Source organism: Accipiter gentilis, chromosome 11 (assembly GCF_929443795.1).
Source record: "Accipiter gentilis chromosome 11, bAccGen1.1, whole genome shotgun sequence".
Classification (NCBI taxonomy): Eukaryota; Metazoa; Chordata; class Aves; order Accipitriformes; family Accipitridae; genus Astur; species Astur gentilis.
The window spans coordinates 26,157,836-26,177,200 of NC_064890.1; the positions used below are offsets into that span (position 1 = coordinate 26,157,836).

Consider the following 19,365-nt stretch of genomic DNA (forward strand, 5'->3'; position numbering starts at 1 on the left):
TGGTTAATGCTTGCTGACTTCTGTATGATTGATAACACAGCAATACTGAAGAAAGACCTAATTTTCCTGCGATAGCCTCGTTCAAACACCATTGAATCAAAGGGGATTTTCTGAAGGGAAAAGGATTTTTGTTGCTATGAAAACTGTAATTTCATTCCACGATCTAAAAAAAAGATGGAAAGAGAGAAACTTCCCCTGTTGAATATTCCAATTTGTATTTATTGATTTTTTAAAAAAGAGAGAGAGAAAGAAATCGTGTAAATTAAGTGCATATTTGGTAAAATGCGGAGCTTCCTCCAAAGACTAGTGCCATGGTGACTGGGACAGGAGGAAGCCAGTTCTGCCTTTTGGTTAGACCCTGAACTACTGTCTCTGCACTGCATCAAAGGACTAGAAGTGAGGCATGAAATCCTGGTTGTACTGAACTGCAAAGCAGACTTCTAAGTTCTACCATTAATGTCAGAGGAACTAAGGTTTCCTCTCTCTCTCTGCCGCTCCGCCTCAGCCCCTGCCTACCTACGCACAAACACCAGTGTCTGCCAGCACAGATACATTTTGCTGTGATAGTACGTCAGTATCCCTATACAGCTAAGCTGCTCCCTGGTGTAAGAACAGTGCATGACGCTGCCTTACTTCTGTAGAAGTTTTGAGGTTTTTTCTGAGAGGAAATGATGTTGCTTGGCTTCTCTGAAAATTTAACTTACTTAAGTAGAAATGTTGCTGCTTTAGCTGGGAATTTGCAATTGCTCCCATATGTGTTAGGAAAATGTTCACCGCCAGGATTGGGATATCATTCGGTTGTTACAGATTTGGAACGATTTTCCACAAAAAGCTATGCTTTCCAGTTCCAGTTGGAAGTTGTGACATACATTAAAACTACACAGCCACTTGTTGCCGGATACTGCAGACCCCAGTTCTAGGGTCATTAGACACCTCTTGGCAATCTTCACTCTATAAGCAAAAGTTTTTCTTCCCTGTTTAATACATTTGTCCTTTGAGACTACATCTCCTGAAGTTTGTTTCCATTTTGTTTGTGTATATTATTCACAATAAGGCTGTAAAAGATATTTTATATTCAACTTCACTTAGCTAGATGCAGAGGAAGCATGTTATGTATCAGGAGAAACAGACTGTCTGCCCCAGAAGGACTCTTCTGCGGATTTGGCTTGGGCTTTTTAGTCAGGAACTTTATGTCCTGATATAGTAACATAGGATGGGTTGTGCTTCTTTATGATTCACAACTTGCTGTGTGATTAAAATAGACTGCTAGGTACAACAGTGTCTCCTTTGTGTGTTCCCTTCATATAACACAAAATTACTGTATGCCTCTGTTTCACACGAAGTGATGCATTCAGGCAGTTCCCACATCCCTTTTACTTTGTATGGATTATTCCATGAGTTTGTGCAAAGTGTGCTGTGAGAAGCTGCTCCTATCTATGGCAAGATAAAAAATACAGTTCTGTTAGTAGACCATACAGGAGTGTGGGGTTTTTTTTCACTTGTCTAATGAAGAATTGAACAAAAATCCAGCAACAATTTAAGCTATGAATAGGACTGCATACCTGAGCAGTCCTGGGGATTACTCAGATTTGTTAAAGTACACTTGCATAAACCTTCATGCAGCTGTGACCTACACATGAATACCTGTCCAACAATCTGTTGTAATCTGGGTTCTCAGTAAACCAGAGAGATGTCTTGATTGTATTAGTTATTGTATAACGTTTGATTTGCCCATCTTGTTTTTTAAGGTATCAAGATATGTAAAACCACACACTTTACTGTTTGAAATTATAAACTGTTTTTGTGTTTCCTATATAGAAGTGGAAATATAAAATTCAAATGGATGAAAATATTGTGTTCTTTTTCTAAAGCTAATTTTCATTTTGAGTAGATAACCCCTTCCATTTAGAATAAAGCACTTCTATTTTAAATGGTTTCGATGGAAATATTTCAGTGCATTTTAAAGCCTACATGACAATAACACAAGCAGTGGTGGATCACTGATTAGAAACTTATTAAACAAAAAATTGTTACGTAAACTAACCTGATTTAAAAAATCTATAACTATTAAAAGTGATTGGCTAAATTTAGTGTGCATAGGTTAGTGCGTGTCCGTAGAAAAGAGGAAACGTTTCTAGTTTTACTTTGATGAGGTGCATGAGTTAATTCTCAGAAGAAAGAGGATTAAGTACAAACCTTTTGTGTCTCCAGCTTCACAGGTTTTAAACACCGTCTGTGAAATTGCTGAGAGGTATTCAGGAGGCAGAGGCTGCAAGCCACAGGACTCCTCTGGACGAATTCGAGAACCACAGTCCTGAATGAAAATGAAATCTGTGAAAATGACAGCACTGCACCCATCCATATGACTTTGAAATCCTCTTCAAGGACATTTAAAGAGGAAAAAAAGTTATTTGGGGTTGGTTCTGCAATTCATTCATCCTTTGCTCTTCAATATATATTTTTAACATGAAATTTAGAATCCTTTTTCCATTCAGACAATGGTTTTGTAATAAATTATCCCAATCCCCAGTAAATGTACAAAATATTACATTTGCTAAAGATATAAGAAAATTTATTAGGGCAAATATATATAACATCCACGTAATGTCACATTGTCTCTACTTATTGTACAATCTCTACCTATTTGCCCTTAGCAATTTTGTATGCATATCTGCAGTCATATGGAATACATTTCTCTGATGACATGCCCCAAATTAGCTTCAGGAGAGAGAGGTACATAAAGGAAAAGAAAGAAAAAAGAAAAATTTCAAGGGGAAAATGTTTGAGCTAGTAGAATGGTTACAAAAACTTATTAGGGGTACTGAAGGAAAGGATTTAATAGAACTATGAATATGGTCTCCTTGTGGGTCTTCATGTGAGGTGTAATCCATAGTAAACCTCAGACACTACCATAAGGGTAACATAAACAATGGACATATTTATGTTTAAAAACATTCACCTTTTAATTAATTTTCTTCATAGAAAAGAATCTGACCTTTTTTCACGTTCTAGTTAAAGAAAGAGTTGACTAAGACCCACGATTAACACAGAAATATTTTATCTATATTTATGCTTGGATACAGAAATGTGGACTGGTTATTAAATCAACAGCATGTAGTAAAGAACTAGAGACCGCTAATGCAATGGCATACACTGTAAACACACTTCATAAGGAGCTGAGTTGCTCACATTTTGGTAATTTCTGATAAATTTTATAGGCATTAACAGAAACATACAGGAGAATTAATTAATGCCAGATGCCTAAAAATTTAGCAGTAACAACCTGGAATACCAATCAATCAATTTGAAATAACTTTCTTAAAATTTGCAAATGAAAAGTGTTATTGGCTTTTAGAAAACTTGATCATTATTCTTTATGGAAGGCCAGAGGTGCTGTCAGCTCCCCAAAATTTCAGACGAAATAACCAGATAAATAGTGATTCCTTACCGTAAGTTTTAGCACATGTAGGTTCTTATATTTTAAGTAATGGGTTATTTCAACTTTGTGCCTTATAGTTATAATGTTCAAGCATCCACTGATGATATAAATGACATTGCAGCATTTGTGACATCCGGCAATTCTTTTGGTAATTTTAGGCATCTACAGCCTCTATGGCTGCATGAGTTGCTCATTCTAGTTCTCCTTTGTAGTTTCTGCAGAGAAATTGCATTGCTAGGACACATTTTTAATCTGTTTTAGATGTGCACTTCAGGAAAAAATGAATCACATCCTAAAAATGCCTTTCTCCCTCAACTGTAACAAGAGTTTAGAACAATTGAGAGGCATATATCTAAATTAGTTCAGATGAATTTCTTTTCAAATTACTTTGTAAAAATACTTATCCTCCATACTGCATTGCCCAAACTGGTGCTATTGCCAGTTATTCCATCAGAAGGTAGGAGCATTCTGGGGTCAGTGTTAGCTTAAGAAATAGTGTCTACTATCTCATATTACGTTGTCTCACCCACACTTCTGTATTCTGATAAGCTTGCCAGAACACAATGAGGTTTTTTTTCACTAAAACCAAAAAGCTATAAAACTGGGACTTAAAATAGTGAAAAAGATCATTTTGTGACAAAGGAGAAAATATTATAAAAATGTAACTATGGCAATCATTATTTAATATGCTTTTATTTTTAAATACTGTATGAAAAATGCAGTTGTGGTCCTTTCTGGCTAAATGGAATAGTAGTCATGGTAATGCTCAATAATTTAAAATTTGCCTTTTTAAAGAATTGCATATGCTTAGTACTACTAATTAGTTACAAACAAACTACACAAATGGGAACACCTTTTTACTGGAGCGTCTTCATTTCCAGAAGGAGTATTCTTGAAACCAAAAAGAATAGTAAAATGTAATGTCTCCAAAAAGTAAAAAATATTTCATTGGTCTTTTCTTCACTGAAGTATGTGGATTTCTATTTTTATTTTCTAAAATGATATTAAAATAGGTTCAGGAACTGTCATGTAATATCTTTCACTGTTTCCATGAAATTATGCTACATCTAGGATGCTATGCCTAAATTGGACCAATGAGCAAATGACAATTATGTCCTAATATTGTCAAGGGGAAACTTGGTAGTTAGTTGGATATGTGCCACTGATACAGATGGACATATGAATCCATGCTGGAATTTAGTAAATACAGGTGGGTCTTGATTATGCAATCAAAACCCAAAGTGAAATAGTTGTCTCACCATGATTCTGATCTCAATTATTCTGACCTCATTAAATTCCATGGTGGAAAAAAAAATTACTTCAAAGGTTTAAGGTCATTTTTGTGCACAAAAAGTCAGAGAAATGGTAGATATGTGTGGGTTCTTTTGTACAGTTGTCCTGTTCTCTTCTTAATGCTCTATAACTAGCGAAAGCTGTTATGACAAAATGAATGGTACGGTATCTTCTAGTGTTAAACTGTGATGTTGTCTTGGAGCCTCTGGGTCTGGACACACTGTACAGCTATTTGACAGTACTACTTCAACTAACATTAACATCAGAAAGCTTCTACCTTGCAGTAAAACAATTTGCACAGGACTTCACAAGAAAGCCTGAAATTCCTGAATGTGCTGCCATTGCTCTCAACATAGTGCTGTAAAATAACTTAACAGGGATTTTCTTGTTCATACCTCTGCCCAGGGTTTGTGTTTAAATAAATAAAAATTGATTTTAATTGCATTCCTTGGACAATATCATTAACAACAGTTTCATGCGGCTGATTTATTACTAATCACAATCAATACGCAGGTCAAACTACATCACCGATTCCCTTTGACTTCATTGTGTTTTCAAAGTATGCAAACCATGAATTTTAAAGAACACCGCTTGTGTTTAATATGTAATTCACATCTAAAACTATACAGTTATGAGAGATTGTGAATCACTGAACAAGCCTTATTTGTTTCATCTTTACTTTTGTGGGAGACCAATCTTTTATCATTATTGACATATTTAATATAATGTGCAAAATGAATCTGCGACGGCTAGAGATGTACCACAGCCCCACAAATGTATGGCACATTAAGGGCTTTTCTAACCGCATGGAGATTTCTTAATGTTTTCTTCAGGTACTGCAGTGACATGACATCCTTCTTGCCTTGCCCAAAGATGAAACATCTTGTGATCTTAAGTATGTTTACAAAAGATCACTCATGGCAAAGATGAGAGCCAGACATGTAAACTTAAAAGATAGCTCTTGCTCTGGTCTGCTCTCCCTGCAAACCTTCATTTTTAGAAGGCAGACATAAAAAGGCCCTTGAAATGTCTGGACTAGAATCAAAAGAAAAATTCCCCTGCGTTACATACTTCAGTGCACAGTTAGAATCAACTCTTTATAAGACTGGTTTGGCATTTTACTAATAAACTGTCTTTTATCTTTACGGAAGATTTTCTGGACACTAGCAAATAAAAAAGGAATAAAGCTTTCCTCTGTACATCTAGAGAGCTTTCAGTCAACATCAGTTGATACTTAGAAGAGTGAAGATTTCTGGAGTCCATCTGCTGTGTGAAATGAGAATTGTTTCTGTTCAGACTACACTACAGTGAACTTGATTCTTGATAGTTTTAGCCTTTAAGAGATCGCACAGATTTTTGAGCCTGCTACTTTACAGTTTTCTCTAATTATTGATTTGGAGCTATTAATGCATATGTTATTTCACTTATAGTCTAGGTGTCTGATTTAATAAGAATTTTGTTTGTTTAGCTCAGCTTTTGATAACTGCACTATATTTCCTCTCAATTATATACTTATGCACATGCATATAAATATACATACACATACATAGTTTCACTCAGGTGTACATAAATATTAAAAAAAATACCAGTTTTAAAATCATACAGATGTGTGTGTGTGTGAGAGAGAGAGACATAACCAAAGCAGCATAAAGTTGATCCACACTCATGCAGCTAATATCACAGAATGAATGTCATATAGAAAATTCCATTGTAGTTGCAGTTATGCTTTAGATTAAGAAATCTAACTTAACTATTAATGGATTTTTAATTGCTATTGTACCCTTTTCCCACCTCCACCCTAAGAATCATTACTCTGAAATTGCAGTAATTGCCTACAGATTAACCCAATAAGCTTCCACCAAACTGGAGACAGTTAAAAAGAGAGAAGGTAAGAAGGCCACGATTTTCCTGGGAAAAGTCTTATCGAGTAGGGATAAATTGTTCACCTGCGTTCGTCTGAACGGTCAGTGCTTCAGCAGTGACAGAGCACCACATTACAAAAATAAAGTTACTTTCAGCATCTATAGCTGCTGTTACCTGTCAGCTTAAAAAGGCATTTAATATAGGAAGGTAGGATTTTCAGAATTTTTTCTGGAATAACCCAACTCTGTCCATTCAAAGCTGTTGCTACAACTATCATTTTCAGTGGAAGTAGACTTCTGTTAATGAATTGAATGCTCTGGAAACTCTCACCCGGGGGGCCTGTGTCTAGGCTTTACACTCAGCTTTCTCAGTAAAAGTCCTTCTTGCATTTGCATTAAACCCTATAGCGATCAATGGGAATAGTGGGCTCAACACTTTGAGAAACAGGTAATTTCTGCTTCAGTACTCATGTCTGAAATTGTACCAGCCCAAATCACTGAAGACTACCCCCACCAGACTAATAAAGGATCAGCATATCAGAATGTTTTAAACTAAACAACAAGAGAAATATAACTAAGCTCACAGGAATTCATTACAGCATTGCATACAACCAACATGTAGCCAACATCCTGCATCTTTTTAACATCCAGAGCCCACACGTGTCTGGGAACTAGTGCACGAGATAAACCTCATGCACTAGCTCTTGGCAAGGAAGGGAGGGGACCGCTCCATCCACCAAGCTCTGACCCTGCAGTCCTTCGGGCAGCGCTGCCCATGAGCCTGGCAGATCACCCAGCCACCTCCCCTGCGGCACCGCAGCCCTGCCTCATCTTATGATGCTGCCAGGGCCGCCTTATTTCTTTCGACTGTTTACGTTTTAGACGTGACAGAACAAAGCTTCCTGCGAACGAGGTGATTTTGAACGCTTTTCTGTCGGCCTTTGTAGGCTCGCTGACTTAACTTTATTTGATCTGGTTCTATTTAAGCTGACCCGAGTTTCTCATGAAATCCTTTCATGTCTCTTTAGTCCATCTTTTTCTAGTATTTTACACATAACTAAAACTGGATGAAAAGTGATTAAAAATGATGCTATGGAAGGAATTCTAATAAAATTAGTCAAAGAGTGAGCTCATGAAATAGTGAAATTGTATCTTATTGCTAGGGAATAAATTGTGAGCAGATGGATTAGTTCCACTCTATCAACTTTATTAATATGGCAGTAATAAATGAAGGAACAGTTGGCATATTGACTCCTATTCAACCGTCTCCCTCTGTTCGGCTGCATTATTCAGTGATAGATGAACCTCCAAAGATACAGAGGTTCAGGCTGGTTCAGTTCAATACCCAAATTAACTAGATTGAACTGAAACTCCTGGGCGTACAAAATAGGTCTAGAAAGCTCTCACAAGGAGAGAGGCAGGCTCCCAAGAAATTTCAGTTCGCTACTGCTTTTGGCTGGAAAACAATGACTATTATTATTCATCAAGCACTGTTTAAGACATAGATGAAGACATTGCCTACATCAAAAGACACATAAATCCATTAAGCAGAGAATATAGGATTAATGGGTTGAACTGATGCAGTAATACATCTGTGTGTTGCAACTACGTTTTAATGGAAAGAAACTGCCACCACTGTGTTTTGTAAGGAACCTAATGTGTTCCATCTGCAAAAATGGGATAATATTTCCCCAAGGACCCCAAAGGCATTGTCACAAAAAACACATTAAAAGACTATGTGATGCTCAGCTCCACACAGATCTGGTAGGGGCCATAAAAAAACACTTTGGAAAAGGAGCCTGGGCACTCCCAGGGCTGGGACATGCAGTGCACAGATATCAGTAGGAGACTGGGAATGATATGAAAAACTGAGATACTGGCCATATTGTCAAGGCATGGTGGAGACATCAGAGAACAGTTTGAAATGTGGACAAAGTGCAGCCATCAGTCTAAATTGCTTTCAAGTTCTTATTAGTGCTGTTCATGTTGTTGTTATAGTTCTTATTACTTTGTCTTAAGAATACAAGCGTACCATGAATTGCAGGATTTTTCTCTCTCAAACTTCTGCATAGAAAATTTTTTTTGTGAATAATGTCACATGCTTTAACCAGTGATGGAAGAGTGTCGTATCTACACAATATCTTTACTATCTGCTAAAGAGCTTTTGAAAATCCCAGTAGGTGCCTCTCTATAGAGATGACTGCCTCAAAGCACATACAGATTATATAGACAAATAAATTTCATCTTGACACTAGAGCAGATGCAAAGTGGCTTCCTCTGCACCGAGAATGCTAACCTCACAGAAAGTTAAGAAACTGTTCTGAGAAATAAGCACTACTTAGAAAGAGAAAATATTGCAAGTTTCATATCACTATTTTAGTATCTTTCATGTGTGTGGAGAACATAAAAGAATTCTTTCAAGCTATGAGGGATTTTGATTCAATTCCATTTTACATCATGTTTAATACTGCACACGATGTCAGTTAGACTCCCTATCTGCCCTTCTGTTCCCAAATAGTCAATAGTTCAAAGTTCTGCATTTGTGAACCATAGAACAGAAATATTCACATGAGGGCTAAAAAGCATGACTCTTAATCTAGCCGGGACTTGTGAATTATGATTCTGAACAGCTCAGAAATGCAGAAGAATTAGTTGAATTAACTAACTTTGATAGTGCAAGAAGCAAGTATTTTGTGTGTTAACAAAAGGAATTATTAGGTATTTATGGTTCTCTCTCAATAAAGTGTTGATATGGCCCTGACTGTTTTCCCTACTAATTAGGTAATAAATGTACTATATTAGCTGGGCTTGTGGCTATTTTTAAGGAGCATTCTCTTCTTCCCTCCCATGTTCAGGGTATATGGAATTCACAGTTCACATTGCAGAGAGATCTATGCTCTACACCTTCCTATGTGCAAGAGGCGCTTGAGCTCTAGCCTTGTCCCTTTGATTTTAGACTAAGACCTTTATACCACAGCCATGATGAACACAGCAGAACTCAGACTGAACAGCTATGACTACATTCAGAAAGTAAGGTATGAGAAAAAGAATGAGTTGAAAAGCATTACTCTTCATTCATGAATTCTGAAATTGAGATACTCTGACAGTGAATGCATTGCATTGAAAACATATGTTAGCCAAGGACTCAGTCCAGTGAGCTACACATCTGCTAAAGCTACTGTTAGAGCTGCTTTTCACAGTAAGCAAGGCTTGTAGATTTGATCTCAGTGTTTCAGGGTGTACTGTACCAAAAGTACTTCTTTCACACTTTTAGCACAAAATCCTGTAGACCTTGCAAGAACATCTATTAACTGTACTTAGGGCTTGGGGCATACTGAGCTTAAGATTCCAAGGAGAGATGTCATAGAATCATAGAATGGTTTGTGTTGGAAGGGACCTTGAAGATCATCTAGTCCAATCCCCCTGCCATGGGCAGGGACACCTTCCACTAGACCAGCTTGCTCAAAGCCCCATCCAACCTGGCCTTGGACACTTCCAGGGATGGGGCACCCACAACCTCTCTGGGCAACCCGTGCCTGTGCCTCACCACCCTCACAGTAAAGAACTTCTCCATTACATCTAATCTAAATCTACCCTCTTTCAGTTTAAAGCCGTTACCCCTTGTCCTATCACTACATGCCCTTGTAAAAATTCTCTCTCCAGCTTTCTTATAAGTCCCCTTTAAGTACTGGAAGGCTGCTGTAAGATGTCCCCGGAGCCTTCACTTCTCCAGGCTCAACCCCAACTCTCTCAGCCTGTCTTCATAGGAGAGGTGCTCCAGCCCCCTGATCATCTTAGTGGCCCTCCTCTGGACTCGCTCCAAGAGGTCCATGTCCTTCTTATGTTGGGGGCCCCAGAGCTGAACACAGTACTGCAGTTGGGGTCTCACGAGAACGGAGTAGAGGGGGAGAATCACCTCCCTCGACCTGCTGGCCACGCTTCTTTTGATGCAGCCCAGGATATGGTTGGCTTTCTGGGCTGCAAACACACATTGGCAGATCATGCTGAGTTTCTTGTCAACCAACGCTTCTGTCCTTCTCCACAGGGCTGCTCTCAATCCACTCATCGCCCAGCCTGTATTTGTGCTTGGGATTGGCCCGACCCATGTGCAGGACCTTGCACTTGGCCATGTTGAACTTCATGAGGTTCACATGGGCCCACCTCTCAAGCCTGTCAAGGTCGGTCTGGATGGCATCCCCTCCTTCCAGCATGCTGACCGCACCACGCAGCTTGGTGTCATTGGCAAACTTGCTGAGGGTGCGCGCAATCCCACTGTCCGTGTTGCCAACAAAGATGTTAAACAGCACTGGTCTGCATACCAACCTCTGAGGAACACCACTTGTCACTGGTCTCCACTTGGACATCAAGCTATTGACCACAACCCTTTGAGTGTAACCACCCAGCCAATTCCTTATGCACTGAGTGGTCCATCCATCAAATCCATGTCTCTGCAATTTAGAGACAAGGATGTCGTGTGGGACAGTGTCAAACATTTAGGATGTTTGGGTCCAATTCACAACGCTGCCTCTCATTTTCTGTATCAGCTTGGGCAGATGACTTGGAGTTCCATCCAATGTCACTCCCACCTGTAATGTATCATCTCAAAACTCAGTTGCCACCATCCTCCTAAGTGCCTAAGTTTCTTCTAGTGGGCATAGGCAAAACCACCCATAGCTCAGCAGGGCTATGTTAGTCAGCCCCTTTAGCCCTAACAGAGTTCAAAAACAGCTTTGCCAACAGTGTTTGATTTGATAGGTGTCCTCAGGACACGCCACTGGGAGTGTGAGGTGCACAAAGCATTAACTGGTATTTCCCTGGTAGAACATTTCCCTGTGATACAGCCAACACAGTTTAAACTGCCTCTTTTAACTGATTTCTAGCAGAGATTTCAGTTCAAGCTCTCTTTCTTCCAGCCAGTGGGCTATAGGCTTTTCTGGGCTGTTCTCAGTCTCTCCCAAGGAAGCTGTTTGCATTTGCTTTATACATACAATTAAATCCTGACTTGTAAGGAGCTTTGAACCTGCTTCACCCGCAGGCTAGATGTGTGTAAAAAATGTAGGGTGAAACTGGACGGAGGGAGCACCACCAGGCTCCCTGCTAACAGTTATGTGAGAAAGGACCAACTGAAGTATGTACTTAGCTCCCTGAGAGAGCACGTGGCAATTCAAAGTGGAGGACAGGCTCTCCTGTAACCCAAGACTGGATGTGTAACTCCCAGAGAAAGGTACACTTAAGATACATTCCTTTCTGTACGATTTTCTGCAAGGCAATACATCTGACTCCCTAATCACTGTGCTGGCTCATGTAGAATCTTATTTCTACAAGCTGAAGTTTTCTATTTCAAATTTTAAAAATGGTTGTACTCAGACACTTTTTTTTGAGTGTGCTTTCTTCCCCCAGTTGTATCAGATATTCTACTATAAAAAAAAAATAATTAAACCTTTCCCTGCAAGATTTACCTCACTAACACTCCCTACACAATGCATAAGGAGCCTAGTTACACTGCTTGGACATGGCGTTTAACCCTAGGCCTCAGGATGCTTAAATCTCTCTCTTCCCAACTGATTGCCCTGGATTCTCCTGCACATCCCCTAACATGAGAAAGGGAATGTAATACTGCCTTTTCTTCAACAAAATATTCACAATGAATAGCAAGCTGGTGACTGCCAAACAGGATGCAAAAGAACTAAGTTCTGCAAGTCCAGTTCAATAGCAGTACTGATTTTGCTTCTTTTTTTGTCTTCTCTTTTTTAAAAAAAATTAAAATTGGAACATTGGGATTTCCTTTCTTAATCTAAATTGAGCTTAAATTGGCCTAAAGGATTGAAAAGGTAATAGTGAGCTGTGGATGGACTGACAGCAATATTTCAAGAACTGTGTTACATTGGGGAAGTAGACAAAAACAAAGCTAAGGAAATAATAAATATAATTACTAAATACAACCATTAAAAAAGCCAGAAAAGTTTATTACTTTATTTATGTTATGTTGGCTGCAGGGTGAATTGAAATGGTTTTTGTTTAAGGAATTAGTGCACACGCTGTTTTATACAGAAATTGTTCTCCGTGGCATTCTAGGTCTTGGAATACACATCAGAGCCACGCATAGACTGGGGAACATTGAGGAAGCCACTAATATGGGCTCAGAAACACCAAGTGGAAGACTTCTGAAACTGTTTTGCCAGACAATGCCAAAAACCCCAGCGAGTTCCTGCCTTTCATGTAAAGACAGGGTCTACATATGTGTGGAGGCTTCACTGTAATGGAAAGCACACTTGTATCTGGTGGACAACAGGAGGTATTTCCCTTTGCATATTTACAGTCTGCACTGACGCACATGTTTGAAGAGCCCGAGCACATGGCCAGCTTTGTGCAGCCATGCGCTTTGATGTTGGCTCTCTTTAATGGTGTCCCAGGGAACACACAGGGCCAGATCCTGCGGGCAGCTGTGTTGAACACCCGAGTCATTCAAGTCAACTCCCAAGAGTCGAACGCCCTCCTCTTCAAAAAGCAATACCCCTGGCAGAAGGACCTATGCTTGCTCTCCAGTAAGAGTGGCACAAATGGTTTGTCTGCTCAATATCCAGTCTGCACTGAAAAATATCACCAAGGTATAGATGGTCAGAGGGACACAGGGGTGTGCCATGGGGCCAGACCTGAGCTTGGGGATGTCCATTTTGTGGACATCCATTTTGTTCCCCACCTGGGCGACTACTGCTCCTCACCTGAAAGGTGCCAGGAAGAAAAGAGCCATGTGAAAGAGAGGTGCGCTGGTTGCAATGCCCCCATTCTGGGCAGGGATGATCCCAAACACCTTGCGCTTTCCCAGCAGCTCCGTAGGAGGCAGGTCATAGCAGCTGGCGGCCCCACAAGCAGCAGCCTGACCCTTCTGTATTTGCCTCTGGTTTCAAAGCTTCCTTCGATGAAGGGCCCATCTCTGATGGAGGGTCCATCTCTGAGGCTTTTCTGCCAAATTTCAGACCCTTCTCTTATTAAGACATTAGGCTCTTTGTTTAAGTGAGTCAAGAGACAGGTTCAAAGATCGTGAGAGGGTATATTTTTAGAAAGAGAGCATTTACACAAATCTTTCTAACTGTAACCAGCAAATACTTTATGAAAAATCTATTACTGATGTAAAGTTTAGAGCCTTGTTGCCTACGCAAAAAAATGTGAGGGCTAAAGCTAAGAATGTGTAAATGATACTGGAGAAAGTCTCTGTGCAAATGTCCAGGACAGATAGTGCATGGATAGGTTCCCATTACACTACCCATAACTCGGATTGAAGCTACTTATATTCAGAAGGTGCTGTACAAACCTACAGTAGTGCAGAAGGGGAAATTATGACTTTTACTCTCTATATATGAAAGAGAGTGAGAGAATGTGAAGATTTAAGAAGTGGTGGGTTTTTTTCTCCTTTCTTCCTCTTCAGTTAAAAGCTTCAGTAAAAATACAATACTTAAAAGGAAATCAGTCAACATCAGTTGAGATTAAAGTTTCTTGGACAATGCACACAATGAAGACTGTATCAAAACAGAGAAGACAAATGTATTTATAGATGGTATCTGGTTATCATTTATACTTCCCTTTTACCACACTGTGGCTTACCATGAAAAGAATGAAGTAATGAAGGACTGATTTGCCTTTGAAAATAAATACATATTTCATTCAAAAGAACCTTTGAGTCAGAATATTTTCCTTGCTGTCTAATAGCTATGTCCAGCACTAAATTTTACATATCCCCAGATACTCATTTAATATACACAGCTGGGAGACAGGAGTAAGACAGGCAAATTTGTTTTCCTAGAACACCTACAAATCTGGCTATGTAGTAATTTATTTTCTAAACTATAATGCGGTCAAAATTGATTCTAAAGAATTTGCAGCACACTTGCTGCTATAATCACAGAAGTGAATTTCACGGATTTTTATTAATCATGATCTTTTTCAAAAGACACTGATTAAAGGTTTGCCTTCTGGTGTATAGCAGACTGAAAATGCAGTCTTCTTACAGCCTGATGGCTTACCAAACAGCAGACTGCATGCAGGTAGCTTTCACACATGGACAGAAACAGATTGCATGCAGTTAGTGCCAAATGAGCAGACTGAAGTTAGAATTCTCCCCGCTTTCCCCAACAGCCTGCTTGCAGTAATTTACTACTGCATGTCCTTTTCATTCAGCTAAAGTAATCAAGCAGCCACTAGTTGAACAAGGCCCCCCTCACAAAAACCAACTAATTACTTCTGAAAACTGAATAATGTGCATAGTGATGATGTTTATTACACTGCACAAGGCATGATAAGTGATGCTGAGCTGAAGCCTTGCTTTGGTCAATACTGAGATCACATTAGCACAGAGATGGAGCACAGTGGAAACAGAAAAAAACCTTAGAAATCAAAATTTAGTCTCCCTCAACAATGTATTAAGGCAGTTAATTACAGCTTATTCATCACCTAAGTTCCCCTGACCTACACAAATAGTTTTATACAGCAGTTTACTCTCCCTAATAGACAGACATCTGGAAGATTTCTGTGATTCACTTGAGGTCTGAGGAGTAATGAGGAGGCAGAGAATGCAGCCAGTACGGCACTACAAACATGACTGAATCAAAGTGACCCAGGTTGCTCCTCCTCAAATGTCAGAAACATGGTAACTACTGTTTTTCTTGCAAGGACAGAGGCTACACTTGGATCTGGACAACGTTGCAGGCCCAGGCGGTGACCCAACCTACAGCACTTCAAAGAAAAAACTGTGTAGACCTAAGGACTCCGCCACCTTTCGTAGGTATTTGGAGTCAGCCAGCCTATGAGGTGTTTTGTGTTTAACTTTCTTGTGACCACTAGTAAAAATAATTGCTATAAATTCAGGCTTCTGGAGATGTGGAACAAGTTTTTCCTTCAGCAAAGTAGGCATGGATACATTCATATCCCATGGCAAACCTTCCCACGTTATAACGCACATTGTTTTTCTCACTGATATTTGATTACAGGCAATGCCCCCCGAGAAGCTCTGGAACCATGGATTGAACATTATCTTATTGTTTCAATATTTTTGCCTAGACAGATGAACAGTCCAACTGATGGATTGCTCTTAGCCTGCCCACACTCCTAGCCATTAACCAGCTCTTTTTCATCTTCCTACTCTTCCTCATTAAGATACCGGATATCTTGCAACAGGAATTTTACTCAAGAGTGTTTGCCCAGTAGTAAGTCAGCAAAACCCCTACAACTCTTGAACCAAACGCACAGCCCAGATTCCCTCCAGTGTGCGCTCTCTTCCATGTGGCGAAGGGCTGCCAGAACTTACTGGGGACACAGAGACCCTGGCCTTGCAGCAGATTTGGCTGTTGCAGAAAACGAGAACATTTCCAGTTGGAATCAGAATTAGAGGATTTACTACAGACAAAAGGACTGAGATAACAGAAGGGATCTATTCCAGCAAATATTAGATTACAGTGTATTATGATATGGCATACATTAGATACCCTTATGTACTGTATACTGTAATCTGTATTAGATACATGGTAGTAATTTAACAAAGGTTAAGTATTAGTGCAAGGATGTTGTAATCTTGCTTTTACTTCTTTTTAATTCCCTCCTTCCACATCCTTTCTACAGCCTTTTTATCATTTGACAACAGTAGAGATTGTATAAACTTTACAGTCTTTTTTTTATAGAAATACACAGATGTGGAGTAATCTTGTGGTGCCGATTCTACCATACTGATCTTTACCCTTCAGCTGCTAATACCCCTTTCTCTCATAAAAATGGCAGTTCTGCATGACTGAATTTGGGGAGGATACTTGTAGAAAAGTATTCATGTTTGATAACTTCTCATTTCTTTTCAATTATTTTTTCATATTGCCAACATGAGAAAGACAGTAAGAAAGCTTCAGGGAAGGTCAGAAAGGGGAAAGGGAAAAGAGAAGGATATGGGTTAAATGAACAGTAAATTGTTTTCTTAGGGCACACGGCTGTCTAGATGTGCTGTGTTACGACAACTGAATAGAATTGCTTAAATAATTGCTTGCAGTTGCTAAAAAATATTTGGAAATACTTTGAAATGCCTCTATTTTGCAATATTAAACCTGCCTTCTGTTGTGTTGAAAGAATAACATAGAAGGAAACAACATTGGCTGCTAGTCTGAAAGCGCTGCATTACTATTTTCATGTAGACTGAACTAAAAAGAAAACATGTAGTAGACAAACTCTAGCTTACCATTTTGCACTGCAAAACGTCCATACGAAGGCTGATCTTAATAGACCACCACACAGAGATTATGGTGATGAAACAACCTTCTTCTAGGCTGATGAACTTCAGCATCTAGGATACCGGGGAATGAAAAGGTACGCAGGTCCAACAAATGGCCTCAATGCAGCTATGAAAACCCAGACACACAGAGGCTCCAAATGGCCTTCACACTGCCAAGTTCAATGGCTTGGGGATGACTCTGCTTTCTCCTGGTAAAACAGTATAAAGCCCTTCACTCTATCAGAGTGCAAAAGCAAAGCTTCATGTAAATGAGACTTGGATGTGCTGCAAGGCACTTCTTGTAAAGCAAAAAAGGTGTCTCAGTCCTCTTCTGCCTTTCTCACCCTCCAGTAACTGACTGAAGTTGTGAAGTTAGTTCTGAGTTAAAGCCAAACGAAAGGGGTGCTATCATTATTTATAAGTGCTGGTGGTCCACTGGCAGTGTGCCGTTAATAACCAGTTTTTACAAGAAGTTGGACATTTCCCAAGATATTTTTTTCCTGTCTTCTGATTGACCTCAGTGGCAGCTGTTGAGTGCAATTATCTCAAAGGTCCACGTGGCTAACGAGTACCTCTCCACAGCAAATACAGTGAGTTCCAAAAGCAATCTCTATCCTTTCACAATGCTTAATAGTGAATACCTCAAATGCCAGGAGCTAACGCAAGGTGTAAGTTCTCTGAACACTCATTTTTGTACCCAACCAGATACAGTTCACATACATAAGTTTTTTTCCAACAGAACAACTCTTCAGATCTGCTTGTCCTTCTTTGCTGAAGTACAAGCTCCTTATCCAAAGCTTTCCTTACACAGACAGTAATGGTATAAAAAAAAATACAATGTCAGATCATGATATATTGTCAGAAAAGTGACAAATGGAGTGAAAGCATGCTGATCATAACTTTATAGTGATTTTATCTGGAATAACTTTCTGCTTGCAACATCCACATGTGCAGTGTTTAAGGGGCTGTCTGACCACATGTTTTTGCTCCACATCTGTCAACTAAGAACAGAGATCTGTTTACACAGTGTAGCGCTCTGGAACACAAGGATACTCCCACAAGTATTTCTGGCTTATAAAGCAAGAAATGAGTTACCTTGAGGCTGTGGTATGTTCATCTGGGTTTTATATGTTACAGTTGTAACACTCTTCATATTTTGTAAATTATATTAGTTACTTCAGATGTCAAATGACAGAATTTCAAAATGAAAAGGCACTTCTAATCATTAATGTAAAATAACATATATAGATTTCAATCTTCCACATCATAACAATTTGCCACAGTCGAAGAGCACATCTGATTTGTTTTATACCTTTTGAAAATGTGCTGCTTCTTCCATACAGTTCACAGAATCACTGAGTCACAAAATTATTCCAGTTGGAAAGAACCTCAGGGGGTCTCTAATCTAACCTCTTGCTCCGTGCAGACTCAGCTATGAGATCAGACCAGGTCGCTCAGGTTGCTTTGACTATTCTGGTCTTGAAAACCTCCAAGGATGGAGCCTGCACAACCCCCCTCTGCAGTCTGCACCACTTGACTGCCCTCAAAAGTGAGAAATGCTCCCTCACAGCTTCCCAGCCAGAAGCTGCTCTGTTTCAATGCACGACTGTTGGCTTTTGTTCTGCTGTGCACCTCTTTCATAACGATCCTGGCTCCCTCTTCTTGGCAACCTCCTCTTAGATAGGAAGACCCCTATTAACTCGCCCTGGAACCTTCTGCGCTCGGGGTTAAAAAAGACCATCTCCCTCAGTCTCCTCAGAAGGAAAGTGCTGCAGGCCAATTGCACCCTAAGGGCTTTTTATGCTGCAGCTTGTCATGCGCACAACCACCTGAGACCTAACGGTGTTGAGATTCAAGTTAGAAGTAGGTATTCCTCTAATTTTGTCAGCAGAGGCTGATTAGTAAATATTCTGGAAATTCATATGCCAGACTAAGCCCAGTGGAAAACACAGCTAAGAAATCTCTGTAATCTCTAAGAGCCTAATGAGTAGTGCTGAGATGTAGAAGATGCAAGTTCAAATCCTTTATGTACTAATTGATGGGAGTTCAGTTAGTGGTTTAAGTAAAAAATCTCCAGTGGGATAAGCAGAGACTAACTCTTAAAGTAGGGGTTTGTCTGGTATGGGGATTCTGCTCCACTGTAGGCAACTGTTTCATAGATTAAAAAAAACCCAAACAATAAAAATCTTTTTACTCTGAGCTGTAAATATAATTCCGAATTTAACCAGCTGCACTGGACTTGTAATGAAGTTTTATTTGAATGATTGCAAGTTTGATAAGTCCTCTATTTGATGTTACTAGTATTTTAACTCCTTCTTAGATAATCTGCAGCTTCAACTAAACAAGGTGCTGTAATTCAGCACTTACTTGGAGTTTAATATTAAGTCTCGTTATCAGTCATAGTTCTAGTCTATAAAGACAAGATATTTTTAGCAATACAGAACTCAAAATATGTACTAATTTACATCAGCTTCTCTCTGCTTCATTAGGAGAATGGACATGGTAGATCCATTTGCAGAAGAACC

The 19,365-nt window shown here is 39.4% G+C and overlaps 1 protein-coding gene across 3 annotated transcripts in view; it reads right to left on the reverse strand.

Annotated features, from left to right (window-relative positions):
* CPED1 (cadherin like and PC-esterase domain containing 1) overlaps positions 1–19,365 on the reverse strand; it is a 167,785-nt gene that overhangs the window by 25,313 nt on the left and 123,107 nt on the right. For all 3 annotated transcript variants that reach the window (XM_049814410.1, XM_049814412.1, XM_049814411.1), the window contains one exon: positions 2,197–2,314. In XM_049814410.1, the coding sequence (XP_049670367.1) occupies positions 2,197–2,314 (118 nt within the window). The remainder of the gene's footprint in view (positions 1–2,196; positions 2,315–19,365) is intronic.